The following is a 25609-nucleotide window of genomic DNA, read 5'->3' as shown; positions in this document are numbered from 1 at the left end:
GTTTCAACCAGTGTTAATCATTTAGAGACCACGTCTGCTGGAGGATCCCTCATGCCCAGTTGCATTCATTCCTATTACTCCCTAAGCCCTAGGCAACCACTAATCTGCTTTAGATCTCTATAGACTTGCCTTTTCTGGACCTTTAATATAAATAGAATCATACAGTAGATAGCTATTTGTATTTGGTTTATTTCTCTTAGCATCATGTTTCTGAGGTTCACCTATTATCACATGTATCATTAGTTTGTTCCTTTTTATTACTGAATAGTATTCTATTTTATAGATATACCACTTTTGTTTGACAGTTCACCAGTTAATAGATATATTTCCAATTTTTGACTATTACGAATAATAATGCTGTGAACATTTGTATATAAGTGTGTAGATATATGTTTTCATTTCCGTTAGATATATAAGAAAGAGAAATTGCTGGGTAGTGTAATAATTTTGTTTAATTTTTGAAGAAATTGCATACTGTTTTTGCAAAATGGCCATACCATTTTACATTCTCACCAGCAGTATATGTGAATTCAAGTTTCTCCAAATCCTCATTTTCTATATTTTTAATTATCACCATTACAGTAGGTGTGAGTGCTTTTCCTTTATGGTTTTAAAATACTATTTACTTTAAGCTTCCTTATGATTAATGATGATGAGCATCTATTCATGTGATTATTATTCATTTGCATGTCTTCATTAGTGAAATGTCTATATTTTTTGCCCATTGATACATTTTTAAATTGAGTTATTTTTCTTATTCTTGAATTATAAGAGTTATATATACTCTGAATACAGGTCCTTTATCAGAAAAGTATTTTTGCAAATATTTTCTCCCAGTATGTGGATTATCGTTTCATTATTTAATTATATCTTTTGAAGTATGAAAGCTTTTCATGTAGATGAACTAAAATTTATCACTATTTTCTTTCATGGATTGTTCTTCTGGTGTTATAACTAAAAAATCTTTAACTCAATGATCATAAAGCTTTTCTCCTATATTTTCTTCTATATGTTTAATAGAATTTTGATAGTTTTAGTTCTTACATTTCAGTTTTGATCCACTTTGAGTTTTTTGTGTGTGTGTGGATAGTATGAGGTAAGCATCCTGCTATCTCACAGGTTTCTGGGATTGTTAATGTTTCTTCATCCCTTGTTTATTTATTTTCTGCTCTTCAGATTAGATAATCTATTGATTTTTAGGTTTACTGATTCTTCTGCTATTTCATATCTACCAAAGAGCCCCTCTACCAAATTTTTAAATTTTATATATTGTACTTTTCAATCCCAGTATTTCCATTTGGTTGTTTATAAACACACACATATACTTAAACATACTATATATGTATATTTTTTTAATCTCTTTATTGAGATTCTCCATTTGTCGTCAATATCACACTTTTCTTTAATTCTTTAAACATGTTTTTCTTTAGGTCTTTTAACATTTATAATAGCTCCTTTGAAACCTTTGTTAATCTAATATTTGGGCTCCCTCAGACACAGTTGATTGATTTTTCTTAACATGGGTCACCCTTTTCTTTTTCGCAATTCTTAAAATTTTTATAGAAAACTGGACATTTTATATAATGTAGTAACTCTAGCTATCTGATCCCTTCTCTTGAAGATTATTTTTGTTGCTGTTTCTTTATCTTTATGTTTGTTTCTTTAGTGACTTACATGGTTTAATTTTATAGAATTTGTCTCCCCTGCAATGTATGTCCATTGATGTCTCTACTCAACCTCTTATTTTTTCTTGTTGTTTTCTTTTTAAGTTTAGCTTCATGAGGAAAGTCCTCATCAATATAACTTAATTAGCAAACTGCTAATGATTGGTGCTATGTTGTACTCCAGTACCTTGAGTCACTGTGGATTCCACCCTTTGCCATTGGATCTGTTTGTGAGTTGGGAAATGCCTTTACTCTCTGCCACGCTTTCTCATGTCTTCTCTACTAGCATGCAAGATCTCACATTCAGGCACAGATAGCTAAATAGTTAAGGCCCTGTCTAGTCTCTGCTGAGTATGCACACAGCATACTACCTTCCATACTACGCAGCATACAAGGAGTTTATCAAGGCTCTTTGCTGCTGTCTCATTTCCCAGTCTCCTTGTGAAGTGTCTAACTGTTCTACCAATCATGCACCAGGATTGCAGCCTCAGACTAGATGCGACATTGGTTATTCTCATTGCCACAAATGTCACTATTGTATCTACAACTCTGAGGAGTGTGGCAATTTTCCATACTTCACTGCAAATCAAGTCAGAATCCTCTAGTTATACTGCTAGTTTTCAGGACTCATCCCACCATTGTAAATCTACTTTCCTATCGAGCAGGGAACTGGCATGGGAGCACAGCTTCAACAACCTTTTTCTATTCTTACCCATGATTCAGTTTAAATAAATCCTTCTTAGTTTGTTATGTTTTTGTTCAATTCCCACAGTTCTGAAATAGTTATTTTTCACAATTCAGTATAATTTTCTCACTGTTTTTAGGGAGAGGATTTATTGAGCTCCTTACTCTGCAATTCCAGAATTCCCACCCTTAGGTTTTCTGCTTTTGATTATTTTCCTACATCAGGAGCTAGATGTTTTCCCCAGGATTTTATGTAAGTAAAACAATCAAAACCCAGTACATTTAGTATAAAACAAAAGGGGAAAAGACATTATTATATCACTAAAGTAACATTTTCAAAGCAAGTTAGTTTGCTGAAACTACAATATGGTTATTTTTCTTAAAACTACAATGTGGTTTAATAAAGTTGAACTTCAACAAATATATTTGATTCTTTCAAAATATATTTTGTCCATTTTATATTTATAGGAGTTTTTATTGTAATGAGCGAGGCATTTAAAATTATACAAGTAAGTGCCTTTTGTTGGGAATAGGATTTCTTAAATGATTATGTCTTCTGGAAAGGATAATTTTTGTCTTCTATTATTTTTCTAGAAGGATCACAGTGCCTTTAAGCCCAACCCCATTTGTGTGCTATGTAATTCTATGGGCTTGAAGTCCACATATTAGGAAAGAAATTTAGATTAAAACTAATGTATGCAAGTATGTGTGCCATGTATGTATTTATATATATTATTGTATGCTTTTACATGCCCATATTTCTATCCTTCCATCTCTAGATCATTAATAGAATAAAAGCTAATTCCTGTGAATAATATGATTTTCTGGAATTTAAAAATAAATGTGAAATTAACTATAATGCAGTATCTAAATACATATGACTTTTAATATGCATTTATTTCTTTACAAGATTTTTTTCTTGGTATACTGTACCACTGATTTATATTGTGATTAGTTTGCAGTTTTCCTTAAGTAAGTATATAAGCATATTAAGTAAGCACTTTATGATGTAAACCAGTGCTACTATACGATTTCAGTAGCCAGATCTTTCATTTTATACCTCTTACTTATAATCTGAATAAATTATGAGAGCACTAAGAGAATGTTATAAAAATGTGCATAATATATATTACATACATTGAACATGCAGAAATGGCTTCTAGGAGAGAATTTGGTGCTTGCTTGTCTTTAGGCTACTAGAGTTCCAAATTATTTAACTTCTTTATTCACAGAGGAGCCTGAGGTTGAAAAATACTGCATTAAAAAGACATGAAAGGAATATTCATTGTTGGTGACATTTAGGTTGCTAGACAAGAATTAAATACTAAACATGATTGGCTTATATACATTTGTAAATGCTTAAATGAGTTATTTTAAAGATGTCATCCTGAATTCTTTAAGTTCTACGGTATGTACCTGAATCTTTAGTTTGAACCCAAATTACGTATATTTACTAAGTACATTATTTTACTACATAATAGCAAACAGGAGATATATTTTAGAGAGCTTTGTTGATGTTGCTGTTTTCTAAGCTAGTAGTATTGTAAATTTTTTTAAAATTAAGCTACCTGTGGTAGGCAAATGTCACCTTCGTTGATTCCATAAGCTTAACTGTATAAGGAGAAGCTCTTAAAATACAAAGCAAGTAGCATATTTCAAGACCTCTCAGAAGTGAAACATCAAGGGTAATAGTTTTGACCTTTAATTTCATAAGTCATAGACACTTCAAGCATTTTGCTTCCTAACTTCATTTAAAGCTCCATTTAGCATTCACTTCTTGCGGTTTGGGGTAATTCTCAGACATATTGGTTCCTCACTTACAAAGTATATCTTTTCAACTTTAAAATCTATAGCCTAGTCCCTAGAATTATGGAGAATGCAGATACGTTTTATGGACACTAACTATGGATCTTATTCATTGTTCCACTTCCTCTATCGGGATTTGGAGTTGACAGGAAAGTGGTAGAAGAGAATACACTCATTTCTATCATGTGACATATGTATATTAAAAAAAAAAAAAAAAACATGCTGTGGAAAACCACACAGTAAAAAACACAGGGTTTATGGGAAAAAACAGATCAGGAATATAACACTCAAAAAGTCAAGCTATACTTAAAAAAAAAAATAGGAACCTAATAAAAAGCAGTTTTACACATGTTAAATATACATAGATAATACAATAAATATGGCACTTCACCTTAAAACAGACCTGAAATTTGCTTGTTGAATTGGGTGTTACATATGTGTTGCAGCCTGTAAATTGTTGTGAAGTGGCAGAAGTAGAGTTACACCAACAAGAAGGAAAGTTATAATGTGAAAGGGTGTGGCTTATGGACCTAGGTCAGGAGTTGGCGCTAAATATCCAGTGAAGTAATCTTTTGGCCTTAAATCCTTGGGCACGTATTACTGCATTTGAGATATATGTCTTTTGAGGCATGTCATTATAATAGAGATCTGTTTCATCAAAATTAAAGATTTAATCTAATGTGTAGCTTTCTTCAATTAATTTCTCTATCACTGCTAGAAATTCTTTTGTTACTTCTCATTTACACTCACAGCTTTGCACAACAGCTAAAGTGATGTTTGAAAGCACTAAGCCAGCCATAACTAGCATAAAAAGCAGCCACTTCTACAGGATTTGGTGGTTTACATTTAAGGTCATCGTATATAAATAGTGCTTTCTCTTTGTGAAAAGGTTATTCTCAGTTATTTGCTGTTTGGTCTTCAAATGCTAAACCAATCTTTTCATTTGTTTTATTTCTTTAGGTAATGTTCTTATGTTCTTAGGTTGTGTTCTTTTTTTTTAATTAAATTTATTGAGCTGACATTGGTTAATAAAATTATATAGGTTTCAATTGTACAAGTCAGTAATACATCATATGTATATTGCATTGTGTCTTCACCACCCAAAGTCAAATCCCCTTTTGTCACCATATGTTTGATCCCCTTTACCCTTATCTATCAACGTCCTCTCTCCTCTTTTCTTTTGGTAACCACTAAACTGTTCTTTGTGTCTTTGAGTTTTTGTTTGTCTTGTTCATTTGTGGCTTTCAGTTTAATATCTCACATATGAGTGAAATCATATGGTTCTCAATTTTTTCTGACTTATTTCACTTTGTGTGATTATCTCAGGATCCATCCATGTTGTTGGAAATAACATTAGATTATCATCAGAATTTTTAGCAGAAATCCTACAAGCTAGGAGGAAGTGGAATCAAATATTCAAACTATTTAAAGAGAGAAATTACCAGCCAAGAACGGTATATCCAGCAAAGTTATCCATTAGGTAAAGACCTTTCCAGGCATACAGAAACTGAGGGAATTTTCCACCATTAGCCTGTGTTCTTAATGTTCTTATTCACAACACTTGAAGTTACATTAGCCATAGACTTTTTTGTTTTTGTTTTTGTAAATTGTCTCTGATGGTTCTCAGTGAGGATTTCTTTATGTTTGTTGCTCAGGAGATGGCACATACTCTCGTTTTTTTCAAAGTACTTTATTCTTTTAAGCTTCTCTTCAATACTTGAAACTTTCCTTTTGCATATACTGCTTGATGTTCTTGAACCAGGATGCATGAGCATTTGGGGGATGTTAGTTGAGCATTTTCTTATACTGAAAAAAGTTTACAACATGAAAAGATAGCAAAACATAACTTTATAATGTTACACATATAGGGAACTAAGATCACTGGTGGTGGTTTCAGATGTTTGCATGTGTGCATTTTGTAAATTTCACATGGTCTAGTTCAGCTGAGTGTAGTTTTATTTGTTCATGTAGTGTGTTTCACAAAAAAGAACTGTGCATAAGCAAATACGAAATTTGCAGTATGTTCAGATTATTCCCTAATATGTAAGTCATGTTAGAACAAATCCACCTTTTCAAAATAGTGTTATAATAGATTGATCTGATTCTAAATAATTAAGGTCAAGTCTTCCTAAACTAAACTGTGGTAAAGGACCAGGTTTGATTTGGAGTTTTTTGGTCCATCTCTAACAACTAAAACTTTTGTGAAATTCATTAAAAATTAAATAAATGACATAAATTTTTAATAAGTAATAGTTTCAACAGGCATAAATTATACTACAGTAAACATAATCTGAATAGATGCAATATAGGAAACAAATAATTATAAAAACCATTGAAAACATGCATACAAGTGATTAAAATAGAGTTTTTAATATGATACGTAAGTTTGCTCCTTCTTTGGTAACCTAGGCAGGATTGTTTGCAGTGGTGATGATGATACTCACAGGTGATAATATATATTTAAACTCTTTTTCTGTTTTATTAACACTCATATTAGAGAAATCTTCTGGCAATAGTGTATTGCTAGGAATGAAAGAAGAGCTTTTAAAGCAATTTAATAGGCTCAGAACATTCATTCTTTTAACTTTTTGTCCAAAATAAAGCTAGTGATGGTATATTTTTCAGAATTTGTCTCCAGTTTTTATCATTACCATACCTGAATTTCTTCAAACACTGAGTAGATTATCTTGCCTTTGATTATTTCATTTCCTTTCAGCTGCCCACCATTTGGCTCAATGGCCATTTCCTGTATTAGGTGGGCATAAAAAATTATAATGAAACTTTTTTAACATGGCACCATTTATACTATGGCACCTACCTAACATTTTAGCTTCGTCCATTCCTTATTAACCTGTCCATGATGCTTTGGACTACTTGGTTTACCATACATATATTTTAATAATCACTGCTCTACTCCTATTTCCCCCTTTGCCTGAAATGTCTTACCCTTCACATGCTACACATTCTTACACATATCTTTATCATTAACACACACTAATCTGTCTTCCATAATTCAGTTAGAATTTCTCCTCTACTATGAAAATTTCTCAACTTCTTCCCATCCCTACCCCCACTAAAGGCAAAACTAATCTCATTAATGCTCCTCAATTGTTTTGCACATAATATTCTTAATAGACCTTATCACATAAAATGTTTTCCTCCTTAGCCAAAATTTGAGGGCCATAAAGATTGGGACTATGACTTATCAAGCTTTGTATTTGGCAGATACTTCCAGATCTCCATCCTGCCTGCCCACCCTAAGGTGGCAACCTATACCTTTGAGTAAATAGAGGTTAATAGTGAATGTGTTTTTTATAGTACTTTGTTTATATATCCTCTTCCCTTCTATTTTTAGACAAATATACAAAATTGTCGTTGAGTTACAGAGGATTTGTTAAATTCTATGTGTTTTCCATTTAATGACTTTAAAAAATTAATCATTACTCCCAAAATATCTGTCACCTTAACCTTTTCTTCTCACGTTTAGCACGAGAACAACTCCCAAAATCAGAGAACAGAAGGGAAACAAGTTTAAGTTTTTTTAATAGTTCTTGGACTGTATTTCTTTGGGAGTATCTTTTTACACATTGGATGACACCATTAATGGAAAAAGAATTTGGAGGAAAAAACACAGTTGAAAGTTTTGAAAGCCCCGATTGTCTAGAATTTCCATAAATCATTCTTCTGAAACTAATGTTCTTTATCTCAGAATATGTCAGTCTTATTTACGATATGAATCAATTATGTTAAGGCTAATTTTTATTTAATAACTCATAGGAATCTTAAGGCAGTTGCTTTTCATTCAGATATAATATAATGTCTTACAACCTGTCTGTGTGCCTATCCCTAATTCAGGTTGATACAGCACATATGTTTTGTAGTATTTCAGTTTAATTTCTTGTTTTAAAACCTTTCATGAAACATTTTATAAAATAATATGTTCTGCTTTAATTTTAAATTCTAATCTCAAAAGCAAAAGGTGCCCTTTTAATTTACTGTTTAATAGGTCCAAACTAAATAGGCATCTGGATCCCTATTTCTTATTGCTTCTGTGCAATAAAAAACATAGTTGGAATTTTTCCTGCATTTATAGACTTTTTTAAACCAACCTTTAAACACTCTGAGAAAAGGTATCTATAGAAAAAATAAATGAATTCCGCAAAAAGTAAAATACATTTTAAAATAAGTTACCATCAGGTTCCTTGGGATACAAGTTAGGCCACTTAGCTGTTGCTACTTCTGCTTCCTGCCTATTGGCTTATTCAACAGATACTCATTAATTTAAATATCTTTTATTTATGAAGACCAGTGTCCTTGAAATATGAAGTTGAAGGAAACATTGCCCCTTTCCCAAAGTTCCATACAATATACTGGAGAGGAGCCAAACAGTATGCAAAAACCATTTATTGAGCACCTACTATTTCTTATTGTGGTACAGAAATGAAAAAAAAAATAATGATACCTTTTGAGGTCTCTGCCCTGAAAGAGTGCAGTTTTCAAAAGGAGAAATGTAAATACTTACACATCACAAAGAAACATAGAGATGTGAAACAGCTAACACTTAACTGTGATGGAACAGGAAGAAATAAATACAAAAAAGGAATGAACAGAGTACTCCTGGGGAAGGCACAGCTAATCTGTGCTGAAGTAATGGGGAAAACCATAATGGAAGGAAGTGGTATTCTGCCAGATTTGAAGCCATGAGTAGAATTTTGAAAGGTAGAAAAAGGAGTTAAGGGCATGTGAGAACTAGGAAATTGCACCACTCATTTCATTTTTTATTAATTTCTAAATGAAATCTTTTGAAATCTAAATGAAAACTAAACTGGCTAATAAACAGTGTTTTAAATGACTAAGAGTTCTGATGAATCTTGAGACCCCACAGAAGGGCTAGCTCTCTAAGAGTGGCCAGCTTTCTGTGGTGAATGGTTGTCCCATCTCATCATAAGTATTTAAATTCCTTCAAAATATTTAGGACTAACCCCTACTATACATCTGTCTTATTCATTCTTCATTTGTATATCTTTCAGATTTAGCAACCAGATAAATTAAGATGCTAATTTAAGTTCTTCAGCACGCGAGTCACATGAGGCAGTAGTGTTGTCAATCACAGATTTTTCTAGGGGAAATTGAACCAAAGGGCATTCAGTAATTTTGTAGTAGCTCTATTAGTTGATAGCTGAACATTTCCTGACTGGTATAATTTCTCATTTAACCCTTTTCTTTCTCTCATTTCCTTGGGGTACAACCTGATCCTTGGGTTTTTCAGCTCTTAAAGACAGCATAAACTATAGAGATCATCAAACCTAACCCCCTGTTTTAGTAATAGCTAAACTGCCTAAGAGATGTAAAATGACTTGCCAAAAATAACAGAACTAAGTAACAGTACCGAAATTCTAATCAAGGTCTTTGGACCTAAACTCAAGTATACTGTCAATTATTTTGTGCTTTCTATTCATTTTTAAAGCAACTCAACAGATTCCAACTTTCAGGAAACGTAGTAATGATTAAAGAATACGAGGTTTAGCCTTTATTTGAGTCTGGTAGTTACTGTTAAAAATTTTGACAGGCCCGTGATGTACATATCCTAAGAGTTGATATTACATTTGGTAGTATCTGTTGCTAGAATTCTGTCATTTATACTTTATTGTGTGCCTGTATTCTTTTAAGTCTCATAATTATTGACTTTAATGTCTTTTAGATTTAATATTCCTAAATTGTGCTACAATCCCTATGGGAACTAGAATAAGTTATCAGAGCTTTCCAAATGCGTTTGCTACATTCTGTTATTTTTCTTTTCCATTTGATGGCCTAGGGCTTCAGCTGCTGAGCAGTGAAGAAGCTTAAACCTCTAGGGTCCATTAGATTTAACTTGTTTACTGCATTGATATCTATATGTTAAATGACAAGAGAGTTCAGGTTATTGAATAATTTAAAATTTAGCTCTAATTGGTGTCATATGACCTAGAAAAGGCCATGGATGACTCCAGGAGCATGCTGTGAATTTCTTATAAATAATTCATAAAATAGATGATTCATTTGCCTAGATCTCTTAGTAAATGCAAAAGTTTGTAAGTTATAACTGATGATATAACACCTGTAAGTATTTAGTTCATAACACTGAAAGGTAATCTACCTTGATGATCTTCTAGCAAAATCTGCCAGTATAGGAGAGTTAATTGCACTGGGGAGAATGAACATTTATTTGGGTTGAGACTTTGGCAAACCATACAGTGCAGCTGTTGCATTACAGAGCTTCTTTCAGCTTGACAACTGGTTCATGTAAGCCTGACTTTAAAAATGCAGCATGCCGTTCTGTGCCTTATTTCACATTAACCCCAAATGTTCTGGGTAATGCAATGACCTGCCTCATACACAGTAATTTAGATTTAGAAATATTTATATAGGTCTTGAATTTCTGACTTGTCAATAAAATGTAGAGCACGGGGAAATTTTGAAATTACAAAATTGAGATTTTCATTCTTAGGAGGCTATCAGTGGGAATATGAGGATTGTTAATAGGGTGCTTGCCAGGATAGTAAATTATTATTTGCCATCAGAGAAATGAATACCTATAAGACCTATTGCTACTATTGACTAAACCTGTGGTTAACAACTCATAAGTACGTTATAAGTAATCACTTCCTCATCATGCAAAGGAGATAACAGCCAGTTGCAAGAAATAATAACTGCAGTTTAGTCCATGTCTTTCCTTATGGCTCTAAAGCAGAGATTGGCCAGGCCTATAAAAATGATTTGCAGAAATTTATAAAATATCATGAAGCAGTACTACAGTTTTTATTCTTAACATGTGAGAACATGGAAAAACTCTGGATTACCAAAGTAATAGTATTTGATTTTGCGTGTTCACATATATGCTTACACCCCTGCGTGTATATGTGCATATAAGTATACAGGATCCTAACCATATATGTTTATCGACATCTTTATTTTCTATGAGGTCTTCTTAAAAATATGACGTATTTTAAAAAGTTATCTTAAAGATTTAGGAAACCTTCTGACTCAGAAATTTGCTCTATCAGAAAATTCTTCATTGTGTTTAAACTCTCTCTCACACTTTCTAAAACCTTAAACATTCCTCCTTGGTGTTTTTTTGTTTGTTTGTTTATAAATCCTGTCATTGGCCTCTATTTATCCAAGAGACATTATATTCTAATTCTGCGATAAACCAAAAATGATTGTATTTTCTCTTCATCTTTCTTTTGTGCTGTGAACCCCATAGTGTACCATGTCAAAGACTTTATTGGCTTCATTTCTGTCACTTTTAGAGTCTGAAGATGTAGTCAAGGATTGTGGTACCTTTTGTATAAGACAAACCTTAATATGCTACCATTTTGAACTCAGCTTTATCTATTATCCATAGATCATTTTACTGTCTAAACTTTTATATAATTTGTTTTTCCTGCCTAGCTGTATTCTTCTGCATGCTTTTCTGAATATCATCCTATTCATTTCTGATTCAGCACTCCAGCTCATTCTCATCACACAGAAAACATGTAAATAGATTAGCACATTGCAAGTCATATTGTTCAGTTTGCTTATTGGGTTTTGAGCATATCTTAGCATATTCATAGAATTCTTTAATTGGAAGGGCACTGAATGTAATCATCAAGGTCGGTTGGCAAACTGGCAGGCCAAATCCAGCCCACCGCATGGTTTTGTACAACTTATGAGCTAAGAAATTGTCTTTAACTCTATTAATGTTTGCGGAAAAAAAGAATATTCCATGAAATGGGAACATTAATGAAATTCAAATTTCAGTTTACATGAATAAAGTTTTATTGTAACAGTCATTTATTTATGTAGTATCTCTTCCTTTCACATTGCAAAAGCAGAAGTGAGTAGTTATGGCAAAAACCATATGGACCGAAAAGTTTAAAATGTTTATTATCTGGCCATTTACAGAAAAATTTTGCTAGCCCCTCCTGCATAACTATGAAAGTGAAAATAAAATTACAGCCATGTGCAGCACCATATATGAACTTCACAAGTATAATGTTGGGTGAAAGAAGGCAGACACAAAAGGATATATATCATATGATTCCATTTATACCTTAAAAATAAAAAGGTAAACCTGAACCCTAGTGAGGACATTGAAGCAGGGAAGTATTAAGCAAAGAAGTTATTCCTATAAAAGTCAAGATGCTCATTCCCTTTGAGAAGAGAGGTAGAGTAGTCTTGTGCAGAGCCATTAAGGGTCTTCTGTGTATAAGTAGTGTTCTGTTTCTTGGATGATGGTTACATGAGAATTGCCTTGTGATTATTCACTGAACTGATTATGTTTGTTTAGTTTACATTTCTATGTTTATTGCATTTCGTATTAAAGAATTTTTTTTTAATGTACAGCATGGAGTAATGGAAGACTAATGATTTGAAGAGAGACATATTCCCATGTCTCACATACAGTGTTGATGTGACCTTGGGAAAATTGTGTCGATTCACTGAATTTCATTTTCTCATCTGTAAAATGGTAATTATAATAACACTTTACAGAGTTATTGTTTAGAATTATAGGTCAACTATATAAAACATTTAGCATAGTATGTAGTAAACTCTTAAGAACAGCCAAGTAACTGAGTTTTCTGGGAGCATGTTCTGCATTCAGTGGTCAGTGAAGGTGACCATTGAGAGCCAAATTCTCTCATCAGAAATAATTTGCATAAAGTTGTCTTCCCTGACCTTCGTTTTTCATTTCTCATCTTTGGTCCTTTAAAAATTATTTTGAATTATTCAAAGGTATTGGTTTCAACAAGCACTTCACAAAATAAGATTTTACACTGCCCGCCCCCCACACACACACAGATGGGCTAAAAATGAAAAGACCTACACTACCAAGTGTTAGTGTGAATATGAAGCATGTGGGACTCTTTTACTTTGTTAGTGGGGATATAAAATAAAAAAAACACTTTGGAAACCTTATTATCTCTTTCTAATAAAGTCAAACATAGGCCTACCATGGGCCCAAGAGAAATAAGTGCATGTGTCTAAAAAAAGACTTGTATGAGAATATTTGTAGAAGCATTCATAATATTCCTAAACTAAAAACAATATAATCCAATAAGAGAACAGATAAACAAATTTTGCTTCTTTTCATGTAATAAAATACAGCATAAAATGAATGGACTATTGATATACACAACAACATAAAAGCTCAAAAACTATATTGAGCTTAAGAAACAAGCCACAAAAGAGTATCTTACTTTATGATTTTATTTATACGAAGTTCAACCTGGGCAAAAGGAATCTATGGTCATAGAAATAGAATAATGGTTACCCCTGCAAATGTGAGGATGTGGTACAGATTAGAAAGGGCACAAGGGAACTTTCTGGGGTAATATATAGTAAAGGGAACTGTCCTTTAACTTGATCTGGGTGATGATTACATGGGTATATGCAAATTGTATACTTCATCAAGCTGTATACTTAAGATCTGTGCATTTTATTAAATAGAAATAATACCTCCATTTTTAAAAAACCTATTGGTTTCTAATTAGGTGTTTGAAAATTTTATAGCAGTTTGGGGTTTGTTGTTGGTTTAAACCTTAGATAAAAGAAGTTATATTTGTAAATATCACATAGAAACATGAAACATTTCCACATGTGGAGGTTAAAAATTGGGATGGATATCTCAGCTGCACAGAGATCTTCCCCGAGAAGCAAGGGGTCCCAGCCCAGGCTCCCCAGCCCAGATCCAGTGCCAGGAAGAGAAATCCTCATAACTTTTCGTTGTGAAAACCAGCGGAGATTGTGACTGAGTGATGTGGAAGGCTGCTAGGGAGTCCCAGGCATTCCTTTTAAAGGACCCATTCATAGATTTATTCATGGGTGAACTCACTTACTCTGAGCTCCAGCACTGGGACAACAGCTCTAAAGGCTCCAGGGACATATGGGGAGGGACTGAATTGTCTGACTTCAGGGCAAGCACTGGGGGAGCAGTTTTCTCCCAGACAGAAGTGCTGCTGGCAAAAGCTATTGTTCCTTTGTTGAAACCTCCCACCACCCAGCCTGCACAGGCAGGCAGGTGCCTTATCTGAGTCTCTATCATCCTGGCTAACACCATTTTCCCCCGCCCTGGTGATTTCCTGAGACCCCACATCACCCAACTTTGGGCCCACCTAAGCAACTACCAATGGCTTTTCCATGCAAATGGCCTGTCTTGACTCATGCTGCAGATTTTCCTAAAAATCTTTCAAAAGTTCACAAACCCCAAACTAGTAGCATCTGGTCTCAGTGTACCCCCATACCTCTTGCTAAGCAGTCCCAAACCCAACATTAGTGGCAGCTGGCCTCACTTCACAGCTTAGCCTCTCTCAGGCACCTCCAAGTCCAGCACAATTGGCAACCATCTGCAGATCACTTTGTAGCTCATACCAAATGACTGTGCACAGGCAGCAGTGCACAGGCAGCTACTGACCTTGGCTGCATCAAAATCCCTCCCAAGAGGTCCTAGAACCAACACCCGTAGTGGCCAGCTTCAGACAACACAAGAGTACTCCGCAAACCACCTCCACAAACAACAAACCTGAAGGGCAGACTAGGTAGGCACTAGAGCCCTGCTAGAGCACATCCTGCTCTGTGCAGTCAGCCCCTGCACAACAGCTTCTCCACTGTAGTCACAGCCAGTGCTCACAACCAATCCATCTGAGGGTCAGTCCCTCCCATTGACATGCCAACAGCAATCGAGGCTTAATTACAAGAAGACACACACAACCCACACAAGGGACCCACTTGGAGTACCCGGCTCAGGTGACCAGGAAGACTGAGCCACTGGGCCCCACAGGACACCTACTACAGAAGGCCAGTCCAGTAAGATTGGGAGACACAGCGGCTCTACCTGTTACATAGAAACAAACAGGGAGGCAGCCAAAACGGAAAGACAAAGAAACGTCCCAAATGAAAGAACAACAGAGCTCCAGAAAAAGAACCAAACAAAATGGAGATGAGCAATCTACGAGACAGAGAAGAACCCAGTAATTCCACTTCTGGGTATTTATCTGAAGAAATTCAAAACATTAATTCAAAAGGACATGTGCATCTGTATGTTAATTGCAGCATTATTACACTAAGCAAGATATGGAAGCACCTAAGTGTCTGTCAATAAATGAAGACGTGGTGCACATATACAATGGAATATGTCAGCTGTAATTGAAACATTTTTAAATTATTTTAAAAAATATTGAGGCAGGAGAGTGATAATAATAGTAGTAGTAATAATAAGAAGAAACATTATTAACACTAACTTTATATTAACCACTATCCAAAGCACTTTACATAAATTATCTTATCCTCACAACAACCCTGAGAAGCAGTGTGAGATGTAAGGGTGAGATCGACATCTTTCATGTGAAGGAGGAAGATGAAGAATCCCTTCATTATCTTAAGCAATTCAACTCTGGCCCACCTTGCAAACCTCACTGTAGCAAAATTAAGGTAGATAACTGAACTCATTCTTTTTAGAAGACAGTTTAGAGGTAATTTGTTATAACTGAACATGCCCTTTGACATTCTCATCCTCACCTCCTTTCCACCCCTACACATGCCCCATGTTTTCCTTGAAAGAGGCTTTGGTAAATGTAAAGGGTTTTTTTGTTTTTTTGTTTTTGTTTTTGTTTTTTTTTTAATTCTGGTGAATTAGTACCCTTATAAATTGGCACCCTTGAAATAACTGCCTGTCTCACCACCACATTCAATTTGGAGGTAGATGCTGTTTGTAATCCATTTTACTGATGAGGAAACTGAGTGTCAGGCAAGTTGAGTAATATGCTATATTTTTTATTGCTGTGTAACAAATTACTACAACTTAGCATTTTAAAACAATGCACATTTATTATTCAGTTTCTGTGGGTCACAAGTCTGGCATAGCCTTGTCGGGTCCTCTGCTCAGATTCTAAGAAGGCTACAATCAAGGTGTCAGCTGGGCTACATTCTAATCTGGACCTCTAGGTCCTCTTCCAAGCTCACATGGTTGTTGGCAGAATTTAGTTTCTTGCGTCTATGTGATAGGTGTCTCGTTTTCTTGCTAGCTGTAGGCTGGAAACTGCCTTTTGTTCAAGAGGTCATTGCCCCATGACCCTCTCCAGTGGCCCTCCCATAACATGTTAGCTTATTTTTACAAGGCCACCCTGAGGAGGGCAACAGACCCTCTTTTGAAGTGCTTACCTGGTTAGGTCTTGTGCACACAAGATAATCTTTCTTTTTATTAATTTAAAGTCAGCTGATTAGGAGCCTTAGTTACATCTGGGAAATCCCTTTTGCCATATAATGTAACATAATCACATGGTTGATATCTCATTATAGTCACAAATCCTACCCATACTCAAGGGGTGGAGATAATACAGGGTGGGTATCTTGTGGACCATCTTAGAATTCTGCTTGCCAACATGCACACTCACACATCAGCCAACTGGCAAAGCAGTGTTCTCTATGAGCAAATCATGTACAAACTCATTAAGTTGCACTACCTCTCAAAAACTACCAATAAAATTTTAGAAATATTCCAAATACCTGACATTTGTGAATAATTCAACAATCAATACCATTAAAGTAAGTGTCGGCTATGTCAATACTAAAAATGCACATATGTAAATAATGTTAAGGAACAAAAATGAGAATATAAAATAACATTATGTTAATATATGTATTAAACTATATGATATAAAACAGTTTACTTAAGTTCCTGGACATTTCAAAAATGTATCTGTCATTTTTAAAGTATAATAATTTATAAAATGTTTACTATACAAAGTAGCAGATGACAAATGTTAAGTATTTGTGTTGACAGTGCTGTGGAAGTTCAGAGTAGGGAAGAATAATGTGGACTTGAGTTTCCCTTTAGTTGTAAGGTTAATTTTTTTTATGAGGTACTTTATCATAAATTTCGCCCTAGGACTAATTCCTTTTCTGTACCTTGTAATCTGCTCAGTGGCATCTGCTCAGTGTACATGATTGCACATCTTCTTGAAGAGGCCCAAGTCTTTTCAGATGTGGCTCATTCTCTTTTAAATGACCTTCTTTATAATAACTTTGGAAACTCAAAAATCTTAAGAATCATTGTAATAGCCCTCTTTCATCATGGGATAGGAAACGGTGTTGCTATGTATCTCTGTTAGTTGAAATTTTTTTTTACCAGTCAGTTCATCATTTTCAACTATTGCAGAGTAAATTAATGGGATTTTTTTCCCCTTCTGCTAGAGAGCTCCATTATTTATTCTATGTCTCTAGAATAAGTAAACATTTCAATTCTTTATGAATTAGTTCTTCTCTGAATAGAAGTTGTAGACTGAATAATGGTCCCCCCAAATATGTCCATGTCTTAATTCCTGGACCTGTGAATGTCATATATGGTACAAAGGACGTTGTATGAAAAGAGACTTTACAGATGCGATTAAGGATCTTGAGATGAGGAAATTACTCAGAATTACCTGGGTGAAACTGATGTAATCAAAACAGTCCCCAGAAGAGGGATACAGGAGTCAGACATCCCATGATATAGACTAGTGCTTCTCAAATTGTCGACCCATAGAAGCAGCAGCATTACCTAGCAACTTGTTACAAATGCAGATTCTACAACTCTGCTGTAGACTTACTGAATTGGAAACTCTTGGGATGAAACCAAGCAATTCACATTTAACAGGCCCTCCAGGTGATTCTGATACATGTTAAAGTTTGAGAATCACTCATCTAGACTGTTTTGCTCTCCCTGGTAGAACAGGGTTGAGGCAAAAATGCTAGGAAAGCTCCTCTATTGGCCTGTCAAAGGTGATTTGCAACTGCTTTCTCTGCCTGAGTTTTATTAGACTATAATCACTTGAACAGCTTAATTGAAAAATCGCTTATGTTTATAGCTGAAATTAAATATGTTTTGTATTTAAATAACTGCTTTTGTTTAGAATCCTATTTTGTTGAAAGTGGTTGGTTTTATCTCTATGCTGTAAAGATATTAATAAAAATTCATCAAATTTCTAGCGCTAACTAACATCCTATTTAGCATAAGGTGAAATGTTTTACATCAAATCTCATGCTGTGTAATGGCCAATCAAAGGATATTTCAAAGAGTTTTTAAGGTGGTTAAGTGGATTTCTTGACTTAGAAATTCAAAATTAAACATTTTAAGACATTAACATTTAATGCTCTTGCCTTGTCTCAAAGTTGATTTTATGTAACACTCATTATTTGCAGCTCCTGAAATCTTGCTTAAGCAACAAGTAACAACATTTTCTTTTTCTCATCCTTACAGATTTACTGAAATCTAGATTGTTTGAAAACAGATTTAGCTTTGTGGCACATGTCTGTTTAGCTGTGTAAATACTATCATTTATTATTTAAGACAAAACAACAGCTCTGTTTCAATAAAAATATGTAATTGATTTCTGAAAAGCCAAACGAAAGAACTCATTTCATTATGCTCTTATTTGATAAGTGATCTTGTGGTTCCTTTTAGGCAACCAATAGGAAAAGTACTCTCCGGTCTTCATCTATGGAACTGGATGGTTCCTACTTGAGTGTAGCCAAACCACAAACCTACTCTCAAACCAAGCAAAGGCCTAAGTCTGCAAACCAGGACTCAGCTTCAGAATCTCTTGTGGAGTTCAGGAATAATTCTTTGAAACCATCAGCCCTTCATTATCCCAAAGAGAACCTAGAGAGAGTGACATCAGAGACCAGAACATGTAATTATGGATTCCCAGGGAAAAAAATAGTAGATACAGTCCCTACAGAGAAAGTTCCACCAGAGGAAATGAAGATGAGGGAATGCCAGCACCTTAAGCCTACTACATCTAGTCTGTGTTGTGGTCATAGACCTTCTGAAAATGCAGATCATGTTCATGTTAGCCATCCTACAGATGTGGCACCTCAATATTCCAAGACACATCCGGAATCATGTCGTTATTGTGGGCTTTCCTGGGCATCTCTGATGCACGGCCAAGGGGTACTGCAGCCTAGTGAAACTGATTTCAAAAAGCAACTTTCAGAAGATAGAAGGCAGCAACTTATGCTTCAAAAAATGGAGCTGGAAATCGAGAAGGAGCGCCTTCAGCACCTGCTAGCCCAGCAGGAGACAAAGCTTCTCCTAAAACAGCAGCAGCTTCATCAGTCTCGACTAGATTACAGTTGGTGAGTCCTTCCTGTTCTTTCAGCAATGTCTGTAGCTTGAAGAACACAGTATAAAATGAACACAATATAAACTGCTGTTACTATAATAGATGTATGGGAACAGAAGTTCCTCGTGATCTAGGCTTGTTCAAGATACATACCAATTATGGCTACTAAGTAAACTCCACTGTCATCTCTGGAAGACTTGAAAGATTACCTTCCTCTAAAATGTTAGCTTAGAATATTTACTTAGCAATCCAGTGTAATTTTTGCTGGATTCCAAAGACAGTATTTTTAGATGATATTACCATTACATCATTGTAGAGAATATTATCCATTAAGTAAAAGCTTGAGATTTCAGGATGTGGAATTAGATTGTAAAGAAGTGTGATTAGCTATCATTATTCCATATTTATGTCTATCCACCATAATATAAAATACAATAAATGATGGGCTCTTTCTAAATTCAACCTTTTCCTGTTCAATAGCCAATTCTTATAGACTTAACCACACTTAAACTGTTCTTTCCTTAACAATTCATCTCTAAGAACAGTGTTTCAAAAGCTAAATTGCTATTTTGGTCTTATATAGTTTAGCATAATTTTACATGCAGAGTCGTAAAATTTGCTGACTTAATTTTTTCAAGCAAAATTAGTAATAAATCAGTTATATTTGAAGCACAATAAAATATGCCAGTTATATCTTTTAAAAATTTCAAGTTTTCATATGTATTTCATACATGTATACACACACATATATATATCTACACACACACACACACACACACACACACATATATCCCTGCCACATCCTCCGTGGTCAGACATACCATTTCCACTTTGTACATATTCTTATTAGACACACTTAGGACTAGTATTTTTTTTCTTTTCCTTTGAGTTAATGGTCTTTCATTACTGATTCTGCCTAATATTTTTTAGATTCTAAGTTTTTTTAAAGTCCCATCTTCACATTTTTCCTTAAGTATAATACAGTAGTTCTCACTTATCTTCAGTTCCACTTTCCTCAGTTTTAGTTACCTACGGTCAATCATAGTCCAACAATATCAGATGGAAAATTCCAGAAAAAAAATTCCTAAGTTTTAAATTGCACACTGTTGTTAGTAGTGTGATGAAATCTTTTGCCATCTTACTCCATCCCACTCCAGATGTGAATCATCCATTCCTCTGGTGTATCCACACTGTATATACTCCCTGTTATTAGTCACATAGTAGCCTTCTCAGCTATCCAGTCTACTCTCACAGTATCACAGTGCTTATGTTCAAATAACCCTTAATAATTTTACTTAGCAATGGCCACAAAGCACAAGTGTAGTGATGCTGGCAATTTTGATATGCCAAAGAGAAGCCAAAAGTGCTGCCTTCAAGTGATAAGTTATGTATGTATAGGAAAAAAATAATATATATAGGTTTTAGTACTAGCCATGGTTTTAGGCATCCACTGGGGGGTCTTGGAAGTATCTGCCATGGATAAGGGGAAGAGGGACTACTGTACTTAGACTTCTTGGAATCAAAAGTAGTCTTTCTCTATGATCAGATAGTTCTATTCTTCATTGTTGAAATCTGGAGGCTTTTTAAGTAAGTAAAAATGAAGCCTCTTATAACAAGATTGTCACCAAAGTCTGAAATATTGCTTCAATTTTATGACACCAAATGCTGATTCTCCAATAAATGTGTAGTCTCTCATGAGAACTTCATTCAACAAATATTTATTGAATGGCTATGATATGTGAGAAATGGTTCTAGGTACTTGGGATAGAAAAATGAATCAAACGTGGTCTTTAAAGAAGGCACAGTCTAGCAGGAGAGAATAGATAAGTTTAGAATAGGCATCATGTTCATTTGAACATCTTTGTCTATTCAAACAATGCTGCATAATAATAATAAAGTCTTCATTGTTCTCTTGATCATCCTACCTTAGATGAGAGAGCTATGAAACACAGTATTTGAGCAAGTTTTATGTATGTATAAATTGCAAAAATGTACCCACACACACACATATATATATATATATATTCTGTAGAGATTTTTATAAACTTTTTATTTTGAAATAATTATAGATTAACAGGACATTGCAAAAATAGTACAGAGGGGGCCCATGTACCCGTCACCCAGTTTTCCCCAATGGCTACTTATTACATAGCTATAATACACTATCAAAACTAGTAAACTGGTACAATGTGTGTATAGTTCTGTCATTTTATCGCATGTAGATTTGTGTAACCACCACCACAACCCAAATACAGAACCAAGATTTCCTTTGTACTACCTCATTAGAGGTGCCCCACCCACTTCTGTCACCACCATTTCTAATTTCTGGAAACTGCTAATCTGTCATCTATTTCTAAAGTTTTATCATTTTGAGAATGTTATATAAATGGAATTATATAGTACATGAACTTTTGATTTTTTTTTTCACTCAGTATAATGCACTAAAGAGCCATCTAGGTTGTTGCATACATAGTACCTTTTGATTGCTGAGTAGTATTCCATGAAATGGTTCGAGAATGATTTGTTTAAGCTTTCATCTATTGAAGGACAATATGGTTGTTTCCCATTTTGTCACAAATAGAGCTGCTGTGTACATTCTTATACCAGTTTTGTGTGAACCAAGGTTTTCATTTCCACACATGAAAGCTAGGAGTATGGTTGCTAGACCGTATGTTAAGTGTATATTGAGTTTCCTGAACATAGTATACATTTAGCTTATAATCAGTTTATAATACCTTCCCACAAGCAATATATAAGAGATCATTTCTCCACATCCCTGCTGGCATTTGGTATTGTCACAAATTTTTATTTTACTGTTCGAATATGTGCATAGTGATATTTCATTGTGGTCTTAATTTGCATTTCTGAGTTGTGTCCTCTTTTATTTCTGATTTTATTTATTTGAGTCTTTTCTTCTTAGTTTTGCTAAAAGTTTGTCAGTTTTGTTTATCTTTTCAAAAAAACTAGCTCTTAGATCTTTTCTATTGGTTTTCTATTCCATTTATTTCTGCTCTGATCATTGTTATTTTTCTTTCTGCTAACTTTGAGCATAGTTTATTCTTTTTCTAGATTTTTAAAGTATAAAATTAGAGTTTTTTTGAGATCCTTCTTTTTTATCTTTTTTCTTAATGTAGACATTTATTGCTTTAAACTTCCTCTTAGAACTGCTTTTGCTGCATCCCATAAGTTTTGGTATGTTGCATTTCTATTTTTATTTGTTTCAAGGTCTTTTTTTGTTTCCCTTTTGATTTATTCTTTGATTCATTGGTTGTCCAGGAGTGCACTGTTTAATATGCACTTATTTATAAAATTTTTCAGTTTTCCTCCTGTTATTGATTTCCAGTTAGATACCATTGTGGTTGGAAAAGAATACTTGGTATGATTTCTGTCTTCTCAAATTTATAATAATTGTTTTTTGGCCCAACATGATCTCTCTGGAAAATATTCTTTTTATACCTGAGAAGAATATTTATTCTGTCCCTGCTGGATGGAATGCCTATATATGTCTGTTAGGTCTAAAGTATAGCTCAAGTCCAATGTTTCTTTAATATCTATATGATCTATTCATTATTAAAAGTGGGTATTGAAGTCTCCTACTATTATTATATTGTTTTCTAATTCTCTCTTCAGATCTGTTAGTATTCAGGGACTCCAATGTGGAGTGCATACATATTTACTGTTATTATCACCTCTTGATGAATTAACCCCTTTATTATTCTATAGTGATTTTCTTTATCTCTTTACAAGTTTTGATTTGTCCGTTTTTTTCTGATGTAAATATAGCTACCTCTGCTGTCTGCGTTCACCTACCTACCTACCTACTGGTGTGTCACTATCAAATGTTATTATTAAACTCTAAGTTCCTAGGGGGTAATTAATCTACATATTTCTCTTTGTATATCACTGTGCATACTTGCAATTGTATAATATCTTTTGAAAATGATGGAAATAATAATACTGTTTTAACAATATGTTTTTTATTGATTTTTTACCTTTTCATGGTTTTTGTTTCATAGTTAAAGAATACAGTTTTATGGGTCTCATTTCTAAAAATGAACACTAGAACATTTCTAAAAAAGTGAGAGAATGGGTAGTAAGGGTCATATATTTGGTGCCAGTGAATAACTGCCAACCAGACTTCTGGTAGAAGAACATACTAAGTTCAATTGCTTTTCCTTCTCTGTTGAGAATGGGATTAAGTTAGCATTGATGGATAGAATTTCTTCCATTTCTTTTGGGGGTATTTTTGTGATCCAGATAAAATGTTGGTTAGTGACATGTAGCACCAGCTTTTTGAATTGTCAGTATGAGAAGTTAGTGCCACCTTTGGATATGCTGGGTAAGTTCAGTTATACTTAGTGTTACTAGAACTTCTATTTAGACTCTGGTGATCAAAATATACTTGCTTAGCAGTGGATAGAGAGAAGCTTTAAATTTCTAGAGAGGAAATTCAAAGTGCTCCTAAAGCATCTGTAATATTGAGTTTTTAAATGCTATTCTAACCAACTCAGTCTTTCCCTACTCCTATATAAATAAAGAAAATTCAAACTCTTGTGAAACTGATTTGTGTTTATGTGTATTTAGGAAGTACCCATTTATTTTTGACATATTGAGTTTTAATTTGAAAATAATTGCTGAGAGTCTAGCCAGAAGAGAATGGTCTTTCAATGCTTACCATTCAGTTTCTTAGGTTCCACAGGTTTAAAAATTCTCTGAATTTATTTTTACAGGTTAAGAACTCAAGCTGTCTTTAAGTCAAGAGAACTGGTTGCTGATAAAGAGCTTACTAAGCCCCGAGAGCTCAACCTGGATATGAATGGGAGTAACTCTGGACCAAGGTAAACTTGAGTGGTGGGTCAAGGCAAGAATATGTAGGATACAGATAATATATTTGGTATATATTTATAGCTCCATATTGGTGAATCCAGTTTTCTGATCACATATATTTAAATAAATACATTCTCATTATAAAATTTTGAATTATATAGAAAAGTGTAACAAAGAAAATAAAAAGTATTTATATTCCTCCATTCAGAGACAATCCTTTGAGCCCCTATCTATTTTTCTTTTATAATTATACTATATTGAGTAATAGAGATTATGCTTATAAAGAATTTTACTTTTTGATTTTTTCACTGTATCTGATATCATTAAAATTTTACAAAAATATATTAATTCACTGAACAAGTATTTATAGTATGACATCTATGATTCAGTATTTATCTATAAGCTTGTTGTTGTATAATACAGGGTTTTATTTTTATAAATTATGCCTTGAAGACCATTTCTGTAATGTAAATTATTTACTTTATCTGTACCTTTGTCCTTGGTATAGATTCCTGTAAGTAGACTGCTAGCTCAAAGTGTATATGACTTTAAGATTCTTGATTTGCATTGACAAGTTGCTTTCCATAAATGTTAAATCAATTTACACCCCCAAAGCTATGTCCGAGAATTCTCTCTTCATGAAATTTGAAGAACTTTTGGCTATTGTTTTTTAGCTGTATGTATATTTTCCCTATTCTTTCCTCAGCTCTTTTGGGACTACATTTACTTGTATATTAGACCTTTAGAAATTACACTACAGGTTCCTGACTCTGCTAATTAAAAATATTTTTTCTTTATTTTTTTATATTGAATAATTTCTATTTCTGTATCCTCAAGTTCGTTCATCAACTCTCATGTTGTTTAGAGTGATTTTCAAAAATTTCAGACATTGAGTTTTTCAGTTTTAGGATTTCCTTTTGGGTCTTTCTTATAATTTCTATTTCTCTGCTGAAATTTCCTGTTTTATTCATTATAAGCGTATTTTTGAAAATACTTGTCTGCTAGTTCTAACACCTGGTTCATCTTAGGGGGTTCATCTCCATTGGTCAACTTTTCTCTTGAGTATTGGTTATGTTTTCTTGTTTCTTTGTATGTTTAGTAATTTTGGATTGTTTCTTAATTATGAATGACTCTAGAATTCAGTTACATAACGTTGACTCTAGAGCAAAGTTAATTTTTTGTGCTGGCAGGCAGTTAACTTGAGTGAACTCAAATTTCAAACTATCTCTCTTGAATAAGTAGCAGTGAAAATTATTGTTGAGTTATTTTAAATTTACTTGGGATGCTTGAATCTTCCTAGTTCATATGCAGTACAAGGTCAACCAGAACTGTCAGGGTTGTTAAATAGAATTTGAGTCTTTCATTCTTTCTCTCTCTCCTCTCCAGGATTTTACCCTTTTCAACTGCTTCAGTCTACCCAGACTCTGCCCTCTGGTATTTTAAGCAAGCCCTTCAGCTAAAGGCCACACTAAAAAAAAAAAAAATGGAAACTCTCCCAATGATACT

At 34.0% G+C, this 25609-nt stretch overlaps 1 protein-coding gene across 9 annotated transcripts in view; it reads left to right on the top strand.

Moving 5' to 3' along the window:
* Window positions 1-25609, top strand: part of KIAA1328 (KIAA1328 ortholog) — a 229026-nt gene that overhangs the window by 125531 nt on the left and 77886 nt on the right. For all 9 annotated transcript variants that reach the window (XM_039842883.1, XM_039842892.1, XM_039842891.1 and 6 more), the window contains 2 exons: window positions 18616-19289; window positions 24007-24114. In XM_039842883.1, the coding sequence (XP_039698817.1) occupies window positions 18616-19289; window positions 24007-24114 (782 nt within the window). The remainder of the gene's footprint in view (window positions 1-18615; window positions 19290-24006; window positions 24115-25609) is intronic.

The sequence above is a fragment of the Pteropus medius genome, unplaced genomic scaffold (genome assembly GCF_902729225.1).
Source record: "Pteropus medius unplaced genomic scaffold, Ma_sr-lr_union100, whole genome shotgun sequence".
NCBI lineage: Eukaryota > Metazoa > Chordata > Mammalia > Chiroptera > Pteropodidae > Pteropus > Pteropus medius.
Note: the sequence above shows the minus strand (reverse complement) of the source record. Positions and strands in the feature narration are given on the sequence as shown.